This window comes from Enhydra lutris, unplaced genomic scaffold, assembly GCF_002288905.1.
Source record: "Enhydra lutris kenyoni isolate GAN:26980312 unplaced genomic scaffold, ASM228890v2 scaffoldscaffold39, whole genome shotgun sequence".
In the NCBI taxonomy this organism is placed as follows: Eukaryota; Metazoa; Chordata; class Mammalia; order Carnivora; family Mustelidae; genus Enhydra; species Enhydra lutris.
The window spans coordinates 24,647,690-24,660,669 of NW_019154123.1; the positions used below are offsets into that span (position 1 = coordinate 24,647,690).

The 12,980-nt window shown below is 39.1% G+C and overlaps 1 protein-coding gene across 1 annotated transcript in view; it reads left to right on the top strand.

The window, feature by feature from the left end:
• LOC111155066 (disrupted in renal carcinoma 2) overlaps positions 1 to 12,083 on the top strand; it is a 69,439-nt gene extending 57,356 nt beyond the window's left edge. The window contains exons 8-9 of the mRNA XM_022515097.1: positions 3,612 to 3,794; positions 10,995 to 12,083. Coding sequence (XP_022370805.1) covers positions 3,612 to 3,794; positions 10,995 to 11,110 — 299 coding nt within the window. The 3' untranslated portion in view covers positions 11,111 to 12,083. The remainder of the gene's footprint in view (positions 1 to 3,611; positions 3,795 to 10,994) is intronic.
• Positions 12,084 to 12,980: the final 897 nt, after the last annotated feature.

The window sequence follows — 12,980 nt, forward strand, 5'->3', positions numbered from 1 at the left end:
TTGAATGAGTTGAATGAAAATACTTGCTTTTTGTTTACTAGCCTGTGAAGTTATTTCATCCATCTCAGCCCGTGTATCCTATGTGTAATACAAAATGAAGTGGGAATATTTGTGCCAAGGATTCTGCACAGGGGCCGGATTACGTGGCTCCCAGGGGGTTGAGGGGAAGTCTGTGGGTCAGACCACCCAGTGATAACTATTTCTGAATCTGTGAGCTAAGAAACTTGCATGAGGGGAGTTGGATCAACCGCTATATCATTAGCTTACAATCAAATTCTCTTTGTTGTTAAATAGGTAAGATGTGCACAAAGTAAATAATCCAAATCCAATTAGTAGTAAAAAGGTATACGATAAAAAAAGTCTATCCTCCTATGGCTTCCAGTTTTTCTCTTTAGGTGTAACCCTGAATGTCCGTTTCTTGGGTATTTTCCCAGAGAATTCTATAAATTTACAAACGGGTGTGTGTGTGTGTTTGTGTGTGTGTGTCCATGTGTCTGTCATTTTTAAAGAAATAACGCACTGTCTCACACCTTTCTCACTTACATACCTTAGATGTCATTAATATCACTATAAACAGAGTTACTGTCAATTTGAATGGTTGCAATAATACACCTTTGGGTGTTTGATAAATTTTCAAATGACCAACCCCCCTATTGGTGGACATTTAGCTTGTTTTTTATGTTTCATACTACAAACAATATTGCAGTGAGTGTTCTCTATATTCTTGTACCTTACTAGCTATAGGGTAAATACCTGGAAGTGGAATTGCTGGGTCAAAGAGTAAGTGCATTATTTATTTTGATAGGCATTTTCAAATGACCTGTCAGAAGATCAGCTCTTTACAGTTCCATCAACAAGGTTTAATTTACAACAGAAATTGTGTCTTTCCCATGATAAAGATTTCCTCTTCCCTTCCCTGAATTCAGATACCCAGGAGACCAAAATCAGAAGATTTTTAATGAGCATACAGTGAAGCCAAGGGAGTGGGGTGGTGTTAAGGGGTTTTCAGACAGGGCTGCCTGTGTCACCAGGCTCTAGTTTTCTGAGACATCCTGTCGCTCGCTTGCTCGCTCGCTCTCTCTGTCTCAGTACCATGCTTGATTAAAAAACAGTAAAACCAAACCTCTCCTTTCAAGACTTCAAACTGATAGTCCTCTTTCTGTATGTCCTCATCATTATAGTATCATTCTTTCCTTCTTTTACCACATGCAAATATACCATACAGGCTATGGTAATTTTTCAGTTATTTTAACTTGCCTGCTTACATATTACATGTGAGAGTTCATCTCTTTCAGAAAGAAAAATGTCAAAAGGATTCTTAACAGACGTGTTCCCTAAAAACAGCTCATTCATTCTGTTAGTGGGTTGTGAATCCTTAGAAGTAGCATATCCCGGTCCTTAAGAGTTTGATTTTTGCTGTTATTTATTTCAATATTTTCATATTTCACATTCCTAGACACATCCGTGTTTGGGTCAGTAGCCATTTCTGCTCTAATTACCACTGACTGACTGATAAATTATTATCAATTGTTTGTAGGTAGATTATGCTATCAAAGCTGCCAGTGACATTCCATCCCTGCATTTCCTCATGTGCCACTGATGAGTCACGTGTAAAGGGGCGTGTGTTGACTGATTTATGTGATCTGTGTCTGGCAAGTACATAGTGAGCATGAGGGGTTCTGTTTTTAAGAATCTTGAAAATTACTACATATTGTAAGTGGTACTTACTTTAACTATCAGATGCTTCCCTTTTAATTCTGTGAATAGTTGGGTCACTGCTTTAGCCCGTTGTGTGTTCTTTATTCTCTGTCATCCTTTTGTTCTCTCTCTTCATGTGTACCTTCTAGTCAAGGTACTAGACTTGGGGTACTAGACTTGGGGTCTCTGCTTAGCGGGGAGCCTGCTTCCCCCTCTCTCTCTGCCTGCTGCTCTGCTTACTTGTGATCTCTCTCTCTCTCTCTCTGTCAAATAAATAAAATCTTAAAAAAAAATAACAATGAGAGACTATGGACTCTGAAAAACAATCTGAAGGGTTTGAAGAGGTGGGGGGATGGGAGGTTGGGGGAACCAGGTGGTGGGTATTAGAGAGGGCACGGACTGCATGGAGCACTGGGTGTGGTAGAAACAATGGTAGAATACTGTTATGCTGAAAATAAATTTAAAAAATGATTAAAAAAATAAATAAAATGCAGAATGAGTGTTAAGTTTAAAAAAAAAAGGGGGGGGGGCACCTGGGTGGCTCAGTGGGTTAAAGCCTCTGCCTTCGGCTCAGGTCATGATCCCGGGGTCCTGGGATCATGCTTCCCTTCCTCTCTCTGCCTGCCTCTCTGTCTACCTGTGATCTCTGTCTGTCAAATAAATAAAAAAAAAAATCTTAAAAAAAAAAAAACCACCATTTGTGTTATAGAATTATTAAATATTTTATAATCCTGGAAGACTAGTATATTTGGAAAAAGAAATGGGAGTTGAGGTTACTATACAGAAACTTTTTTCCTTAACAAAAACTTTTATTTAAAATATTTTTCTGAGAAAAATTAAAAATAAGTATTTTCCTGGGAATTTCCCTCTACTTGCTAGATGAGATGCTGCCCAGTTCATGAATCATTTAATAAAGCCGATTAGATCTTCAGAATTTTTAAAAACAAAAAATAAGCATTTTCTCAATAACCTTAGGCTTAGAATAAATTCTACTCATTATTATATCTATGGCTAGTATGATATACATACTAGTCTATAAGGGATGTGTTTTAACTTGCTGTAGGATATCATTTTTTTCCCTCATTGGTTTTTTTTTCACCTTAAATTTAAGGTAATGAAGGTTTGTATGCAGACAGTAGCTGTGACATAGCTATTTGGAGTAGGGTACATTTCCCTAGACATTCTTCTAAGAATAAGAATAATGTCCTTATTCGAAGATTTCACTATGGAATCCAGTTAATGGGCTTTTTATTGCTAACCTGAGAACCTAACCACTACTGATTACATCTCTGGGTGAAATTCTTTTGTGTTTCCAAGAAACTTAATGTATTGTTTTAAAAACTGTTGACATAAAACTCGTTCCAAAATGAAGATTAACTCTATTTTAAGTGTGTCTCCAGGAATTACATACTGGATATTTTTATTTTTTACTTGAGGGAGATTCCTAACCAGTCCTTTTAAGTATGTAATTTTCAGTAACACTTAATGTTTCTTACACTTACTCTTAGATTTTAAGTTCTCTTTAAAATTGTAGAATGAGTTTAGATTTCAAATTAAGTTGCTATACTTTATCTAAACATCTATCAGCCAGGAGTGTGACTAAGGGAGAAGAATCCTTTTAATTATTACTATAGTGGTAAAATTTTTTCCGTGCTTTGGAATAATCCATACCAAAAAGACAAAGCAAATAAATTGGTTATCTATCATCCAGCAACAAAACTTTCTCCTATCTACTCCACAAAACCTGAGCAAAGAGCTGACAGATAATGATACTTTGTCAAACTTTATCAGCTACCATTGAAAATATGTGAAATTCCAGAGTTACTACTTATGAAAGAGAATACCCAGAAGATCTCTCCGCTAGGACTCCCTGCTGCTGCCATGAAACTAAAATGTTTGTGTTTTTATTTTAGTGACATTGTATGCCTCCTGCATTCTCCTGGGAGTGTTCCTGAATAGCAGTATACCTATATTTTTTGAGCTTTTTGTGGAAACTGTCTACCCAGTTCCAGAAGGAATTACTTGTGGAGTTGTCACTTTCTTAAGTAATATGTTCATGGGAGTACTTTTATTTTTTCTCACATTTTATCACACAGGTAAGAAATTTGACTTTTTATCTCCTAGCTAAATGTGTTATGAGAGAGGTTTGTGGTGCTGATGTATGGAGAATTTATATGGAGAATTCTCAGCAAAGCAAATTACTTTGAGCTTTCACGTGCCAGTTTAAAAAAAAAAAGATCCTCAGTTGTTTTTTTTGAAATGCATTCTGAGCCTTGTCTAGTGCGCCCTCGCTCCCTAGAGGTTCTGGTTTCATTAACCTGGACTGGGTCCTGCATTTGTATTTTTAAAAGCCCCTCAGGTGATTCTAATATGCAGTTTCCTTCAGAACCACTGGGCTGTTGCTTTTTAAAAGGTACTTAGAATCTACTGTCTTAACATAAGATATAAATTAATGTCTAGGGTATATTTGTAGTGTAAAGCCTTAAAGATGAGTGAGATCACCTAAGGAGTGTGTAGAATGTGCAGAACAGCTCTGTCCAATGAAACTTTTTATGATGATGGCAGTGCTCTTTATCTGTACTATCCAAAACAGTTCTGCTAGCCACATGAAACTAGTGCAAATAAGGAATTGGATTTTTTTAATTTCATTTTAATTAATTTAAGTTTAAATAGCTACATGTGGCTAGTGGCTAGTGAATTGGTTAGCACGAGGAAAGAGTGAAAGAAGGTTGAAGTGAGAACCCAAGAGTACACATTTGAAGAAAAGGGGCAAGAGAGAGAAGGATGGGGTCCCGAACTCAGCTGGAGGAGTTAGCCTTGGACAAAAGGAGTTAGGAGAGGAAGCAGCGTGCGTGGGCAAAGAAGCAGACACGTTTCCCGGGAAGATCATTGAAGGAGCTCTTTGATGGCACCGACTTCTGCTTACAAGCTAATCTGTTAAGAGCTGGTGGGAAGATAGTGGAGGAAGGGCTTACAGAGAGAATGGAGCATTAAAATTATCTTTGAGGAGTGGAAGGAGATGCTATGGGAACAGCTGGAAAAGTTGCCGGGCAGGTTGAAGGCAGGCCAGTCTCGTGCTGGGGTCCATGGGTTTGTAGTGACTCCGTTTTGCATGGTTGTTTGGTTTTCTCTGATATTCTTTCTTCTGCCCCAAATCTGTCTTACTGTTTCGGAAAATTTGAGTATAATTTTCTGGTATTCTTTTTTGCATATTAAAATAAGTACTTATACTTGGGATTCTTGAATGTAAAGCTTTTATTAATTTCTACTAGGCTTAGATCCTATTTTATTTCCTCATCTTAATTCATTATTACTACCCTTTTTTCCTCTTTGCTGTTCTCTTAACTGCTCATCAAAATACCAGTAAATTCAGATAATTTGTACCTGGAAGAATCTAATTTGTAAGATTCAAATGTAAGAAACATTCTAAAATGTGACAATCTAAGAGTCCTAATTGTTTATAGGAAACTTTCCGACAGGTTTTATAATAGAAATAATAGCCATGATAACTACCTTGACTGGAAAGTAAATTTTTAAAACTTTCCAAAGCTGATAAAACAGTCTGGCCTGGGTTTTGAACAACTTTGGACACAGCATTTTCACTTAACAGCAAAAAGCATCTGAATGATGTATTAACTTCTTAACAATCTAACAACAGACTAGATTATTTCCATCAATCAGTAATGCAGGTATTGTAGGTTCTAACCTTCCTAAACTTGGTCTGAGTTGAGTTTTTCATATGAAGGACAGAGATTAATGAAGTTAGCCCACTGGGTACAGTCCTCCTGGAAACGTGTTCCTGTCAGGGAAAATGCCATCAAGAGGTGTTGGAATAAGGTCTTTGCTTCCAATGTGTTTTCTAAAACAGAACAAATAACTCTAAATAGAATAAACAGTTACTACACATGAGCTTTAATCCACTTCCGTATGTCACATTTGAAATTAAGAGGCTCAGTGCCTCTCTATTTTTGCATGGTAAAGTGTGCGGATGGCAGCGTTGCCCCTTCAGGTGGTAGAAACAATTTTCCAGCTCATGGGCGCAGCTTTGCTAAGTGGTCCCTGCAGCCTGGCTAGAGTGTGTTTTTTTCTGTCTGCTGGAAATAGAGTTTTGTCCTCCCAGCATATAAAAGCAGTAGATGCCAGATAATGTTATTCCCCAATAAATAAACCTCTTGCATGTGGTCTCTAAAGTATATCATATATTTATTAATCCATTTAAGGCAGAGAATACCCCTCCACTGTCTGAGTGTGGAAGAGCCCAGTGTACTCCTAATCATTTTGCTTGGCCAGTAGAGTGTCTGTGTCCCTCCGCTGGTCCACCTGCAGCTTTCAATCTGTTCAACAGAGATGAGTCTGGGGTGAAGCATCAATCAGTGTTCACCACCTCCCCCCCAATTTTGCAGATTCCTAGTGACCAGAAACAAGCAGATGTTTTTGTTTCTCTGGCATAGGTAGCAGCACAAACATGTGGCAGTATTTCTGCTAATTCGTATCTCACTGATATAATCAAGGATCTATCTAGCTGTGGGAAAAAAAGCTTCCCTCTTTTTGGTTGGATTCCAATCACGCGTTTGTATATATACATATCTGTGTCCATGTTAAAGGCTTTTGCCTTATCTCCATGATTATTGTGGAAAATGAAACTTTAACAATTAATTTTAATCCAGCAAGGTGATTTTCAGGAAAAAAAAAAAATCCCAGTACATTTTGACATTTTAGAGAGTTAATCAGAAGGTTTATGTGAAAGAGCCTAGGCCAGGTCGTGCCTGGCACTCACGAAATGTTTGTCTTGTTTCCTTTAGATAATTTGCTGCTTTCTAGTAGGAATTTAAATATCTAGGCTTCTATTTTAAGGGGATGCTTTTACCTGTTTATGTGTGAGTGTGTGTAATAAATGCACACAAATACGCCCACATCTCTCTAAGGCCAAGATTACCAGAACAATGACAACCTTGTTGAGGCTCTTCCATGTAGAAATGATCTGCCCCTGCCCCAATGACCCTGCCCCAAAAGTCCTGCAGCAGAAGCCCTCACACCTTGTAACTGAGGTTTGAGGACAGGCGACAAATCTGAAAACTCTGCAAAATTATTTCCTAAAAATAACTTTTAGCTCCACAACTTAGTACGCTAAACATTTCTTGGGATAATTGGAATTCCCTTCCATTACAGCCAGTATTCAAACACCATAATTCGGTCGTGTTAGAACTTGAAAAACTCACCCAGAAGCTAGTTATGTGTCAGGATTCAGTTCTGTCAGTTACATGATTAGAAGGTCTGCTTTTTAATCATCATGAAGATCTGTGGTTTCATGGGTCACTTCTCAAAGAAGTACTAAACTTCCAGACTAGCATTTATTTCCCCACAGTGTGCTTCTTAGTGGGTGACTGTCGAGATAATTTCTCAGGGCTGTACAGACTAGCCCCAAAATGACCCCATTATAATGACAGCCTCCACTGGTGATTTGCTTGCAGATTATGGCCATTGCCATCATGGATGGTAGACATCACACCGGCTTCGATGCCAGTGCCGCTGGCTTCTTGGGACGCAGGATCCCCCATGTCCTGTTCTCTTTCTGTTTGGAGTACTTGGAACAGTATCAGAAGTTTCTTAGAGTTTTTCTGTCTTGGGTTTTTTCAAGGTTACTTTTTAAAACACACACACACAAACTGTTACTTGCTCCCTAATACAAGCATGTTTGTAAAACTGAGTTGCTTCCAGTAATGTTTGCTTGGAGAATCTCTGAGTTATTCCAAGCAGTACAGTGATACTCTATCCTAATAACTTCACATACAAAATCAGTTTGAAGATGCTGTTATTTTCTTTATATGCTCTGAAATATATTCTAATGTTCTCTTTTTTGTTTGTAACTTGTTCTGAAGTTTGTATTGTTTGCTATTTTTGTTCTAGAAGGTTTTGGCTAAATGCACTAAAGGTTTTTACCCCTCAGGCCTTTCACTTTTAAGTAGCTGACCATGAATTTGAGGCTGCATGGTGGCTCAAAAGATTCAGGGGCCTGGCTGAAGAGTGAGGCTTTGACTGTTGTTTACCAGAACAGGTTCACCAGATGTGGACTAGTAAGGAGTAATTTTGTATGTAGGGAGTAATTACACAATGTTATGGTCAGATCTGTTGGGTAGTTAATAGGAGTGAAGGAAGCAGGGCATTACACCATGAAATCATGAGGTCATGCGGCTCCTTTTGAATGAAAATGGAGACAGTTTTGTTAAATCATCCTAATTCTGGTTAAATCCCCAAAGAAGGTAGAAGGTTGGTTCTGGAGGGTGGTATCTGGGACCAGACAAGTACTTGAAGGTGGTAGAAAGATGAGGTTAAAAGAGAAAGAGAAAGATGAGGTTAAAAAGTGTAAGAGTACTTCTGGAAGAAAAAGGTAAGAGGATGAGTCAAATCCTGATAAGTTCAGTCCCAAAAGAACATCACCATTTGGTGCAGAGTCTGCTTCACCAAGTAAGACATAGTGCCTGTCCGAACTGTAAAATTAGCAAAGACTATTCTGGATGCACTATATATAATAAATGACAAAGAACCAGTAGAAGTACAGAGGGGGGCAGATTTAAAGTATGGATTTGTATTTTCTCTAGTGAAAGACCAAAAAAAAAAAAAAAGGGAATATTAGAAAACCATGCTCTCTTTACAAAGGTATAACGGTTGGGGCACCTGGGTGGCTCAGTCAGTTAAGCGTCTGCTTTTGGCTCAGGTCATGATCCTGGGCTCCTGGGATTGAGTCCCATGTCGTATTCCCTGCTGAGTGGGAAGCCTGCTTCTCCCGTTGCCTGCTACTCCCTCTGCTTGTGCTCCCGCACGCTCACTTGCTCTCTCTCTCTCTCAAATAAAGAAATAAAATCTTAAAAAAAAGAAAAGAATATAATGGTTAAGAATAAGAAAGTTTCATTGAATCAGAACCCTGTTGGTTCAATTATGTAATATGACACCAGGCTCATAAAGGACAGCAGGTGACTTTGCTACTGCAAAGTCATATGAAACGTTTAAGCAAGCCATTTCCTGCTTATTAGAGCACCTAAGCTGTGAATGATGTGAATGTTTTGCAGTGGGAAAATATAGAGATGTGTATCTTTTTGCCTTCTGAAAAGGCCAGTAATTTCAAAGAACAGTTGTAGTTGTTTGAGCCAAGTGAACTTAACTGAAAGATGGATTTGACTTCTCAGAGTGGGGCACAATAGTAAAAATCAGCCTGTAAACCGTAACCCTTTTCATCTGAACCCAGGGAGAAGGAATAATTTTATAACTCTGATGAAATAAAAGGTCTCTTTGGCAATGTTTGGTAAATTTCTGGGTTTCAGGGGAGCCCATAAAATACAATCTCTTTGAGATTTAGAAAATGTCCTTCTTATAGAGCACTTTGTCAAGCCATACTTTTTTTTTTTTTAGCTATTGCTTAAAATTTGACCTTAAAGTCAAAATGCTCACTTTTATTTTGTTTTTTTTTTAAAGATTTTATTTATTTATTTGACAGAGAGAGATCACAAGTAGACGGAGAGGCAGGCAGAGAGAGAGAGAGAGAGAGAGGGAAGCAGGCTCCCTGCTGAGCAGAGAGCCCGATGCGGGACTCGATCCCAGGACCCTGAGATCATGACCTGAGCCGAAGGCAGCAGCCTAACCCACTGAGCCACCCAGGCGCCCCCAAAATGCTCACTTTTAATACAAATAGTATGCTGTTCTATTTTACTGTCTTTTCTCTGCTTATTTATTTTATTTTATTTTATTGCTTCTTTTTGCCTGGTTAAAATTATTATCTGAAATCCAGAAGCTGTATGGTTAATATAAAAGCTGACAATTCTGGTGTGTCATTTCAGGGAATATTGGAATGAAGACAAGATTCTAGGGGCACAGTCTTCCTGGGTGTTTAGATTATAGTCAATCCAAGTAAAGCACAGAAAACAGCTTTGCAGAGAAATACCACTGAAATATATGTCTTTGTTATATGCTATAGAGTAGCATGTCTGACTTTTAAAATGTAAAAATTGAGATGTGGGGAGGCTGCTTTTGTAAGCATATTACAGAAAAAAGGTATTTCAGCACCTTTTCTTACCACTTGGTTTTCTGATTTCCATTTCAGAGCATAAATTGCTCTTTTAGCCATATGAATTATGGATTGAACTAAAGCAGCATTGTAGAAATCTTTAGGATGATTTTTGAAGATTAAGCCAGTATTAGTATTCTATAGGAGTACAAAAGGAAAAGATAAACCTATAGCGGAGCCCAAAGGAAAGAAAACGTATGAGGGAGCTTTTCCCCCTCATTTTTTTTCCCCTCATTTTTTTTTTTTTTTTTTTTTTTTTGTTTAAGATTTTATTTGTTCATTTGAGAGACAGCACAAGTGGGGCTGGGGTGATGGGGTGGGCAGAGGGAAAAGCAGACTCACCGATGAGCAGGGAGCCTGCCACAGGGCTTGATCCCAGGATCCTGGGATCATGACCCGAGCTGGAGGCAGACGCTTAACTGACTGAGCCACCCAGGCACCCCTGTTGTTTGTTTGTTTGTTTAATTGAAATTGCTTAATGGATATTAAACTAGGGAAATTATCCCCTCCCCCCACCAACACAACCCCTTCATGCTAAGATGCTGCTCACTTTGCACCCAGAGCTTCAGGATTGCCTGGCAAGGAGGGCTGGTAGAAGGAGGTAGAAGAGATGCACAGCTCCAGGGCCACTGGAGGCAGGCGGCCACGGGGAGCTGACGTGTCTTGGTAGCATGAGGCTGGGGCTGGCCTGTGGGCCAGCCCTGAGTTCATGAGCCAGCATTTTTGAATAAGCATGTTCTTGATACCATTAAACCGAGTAATGACAGAATTGCCTGTTTAGATAATTCCTGTAGGTTTTCAGATAATTGGCATCGTACATACATTTATGCTAGTAGGGGGGAAAAAAAGACAACTAGAAAGAAATAAACCAAAATATTCACAGCAGTTTCTCTGAGGGTAGAATTAGGATTAATTTGTTATATTTCACTTCAGTTTTTTTTTAATGTATTTTCTAACATGTTTTACGGTGATGACTGCTTGCTGAGAACTAGATATTTCTATCCAAGAAAATCTAAAAGTGTTGTCTCCAAATTCAGGTGCTTTTCTTACTTGTCTTTCTAAACTGTCAGATATTTCTAAACAGAGACAAGAGTGACAGTGATAGAGGGGCATTTAAAAATAGCGAACAAACATCTAAAGGTGATTGACTCCCCCCCCCCTTTGGAGGAATAGATTTTTACAGGTGGTTCTGCTGCTGACATCTGAATGCTTACAGTTGCGTGTTTTTGTCTTCCAGAGTTGTCTTGGTTCAACTGGTGCCTTCCCGGGTCGTGTTTGCTCAGTCTCCTCCTCATTCTGTGCTTCAGGGAATCATATGACAGACTCTATCTTGATGTGGTTGTCTCAGTGTAATAGCGCAGACGTGAAGGAGTTGAAAGAGGGACTGGAAGTCGTACCGCACATTTGCTTGGAGTTGCACACCTAACAGGAGAAAAAAAGGAGAAGAGAGAAACTTCACTCAGCGGTGTTGTTAGGTTACAGATGATCGTGTTCATTTCATGACTACTAGGTAATAATAACGCGGGACCGGAGGGATTGTAGGGGATCGAAAGACTATAAAATGGCACACCCGTGCCTGGTTCCGGGGCTGGAAGTGTGGATAGCTTACACATAAAGCACTACCTGAATGATGTCCTCTATGTTTTGTGCCAGTGCTAAACTACTGATTGATTAATTGTAATTATGGGAAGAAATAAAGGGTATCTGTCACATACCTTACCTAAGTCACATATCAGAATAGGAAGAAATGCCACTAACTTCTAAAGAAGTTTAAACCCTTGATCAGATTTTAATTATAAAGTAGCCACAAGGTCTATCGATGATAAAAATTAGCCACGTGTACACTACGTTTTTTCTAATAAAGCCATTTCTTATATGACTCCTTATTTTTAACCAGGTCGGAAACCTTGGGCCATCTTTATTACGGTGAGCAAGTGCTTCCCACTGCTTCAGAACACATACTTTGTGTCTCGATCTCAACTTGTCCTTGTTTCTGTGAAATGCAATTTCATCTACTAGGCTCTTAAATAATTATATTAAAGGTGACTAAATGTTCAGTATAGTCGCATTAAATATTGTATGAAAACTGTAATTCCGTTCTGATTGAGCACTTTGTTAAAAGTGAGCTGAGAAATCCCATGGAACATTCTGTGTCTTCAGGCTGTATGTAGAGAGAGAGATGGTGGCAGGGGTGTAAAGCCCAGCACCAGCTATTATTTACTTGGGCTGCATTTTATTAAATGACCCTTGTTTGGAAATAACCATTTATAACATTGAAACTTCCAAACCTGTTGAGTGATTTCTGGATTACATTCTTGTATTTCAATTCCGGTTGTAAATACTCCATTCTCTACGGAGTCCACATGTTTGAGAAGGCGATCTTTTGTCAGTGCCTGTTTTCTTTGTGTGGATGATAGCTTTCTTAAAAATGACGGTTATTCATTGGACAGCTCTCAGACATATATTTCACTGTGACATAAGATGTGCTCCGGTGGGATTATGGTATTACCACTGTTGACATTTACATCATTCCCCTTAACCTAGGAAAACCAAATGTTTTCCCAGAAAGACAAGAACAATACTTTCTTTGTCTTCATTTTTCCATCTTCCTTCAACCACCTCTCTTTTTTTTTTTCCCTCCCTTGAAATTATATCTTGATTGTCAGCTAAATATATATTTTATTTGTCTTTCTCTGAACAGAGTGCAAGCCGACTCCTTCTCCTAGCCATGGTAGTAGAATGTGGTTAAAGAGGGCTGCTTAGTCCTCCACTCTGCTCATCTCATCATGTGTGCACACATCCTCACACACGGTCCCAAAGCCCGCCCCCCCTTCATAAGTCCAGGGTCATGTGGGAGCTCACCCCGGGCTCAGAGGAGGATCTAAGCCTTCTTCTGAGATCCTAAATCATGCTTCTTGAAAAGTAAGGAATTCAGCCTCTATCTTCCGTCACCTTAAAATCACCGCCCTTATAACCACCCTGCTGACTTAGAATCAAGAACTGAAGGAACTAAGGAACTTGCTAAGAGAAGAAAAAACCCATGAAGGCTAGGCTTAGCTCCAGTTACCTCTGTCATTCCTCAGTAAAGGAAAGCAAAATTCTTGCAGGTAATTGAAAGCCAGCCACTGTGGATATGAGCGGTCCCTGAGCGGTGCTCAGGTAACCCCCACCCCTCCCTCTTAGAAGACAGAGAGGAGAGGGAGGAGTTAGGAAGTACTCAGTT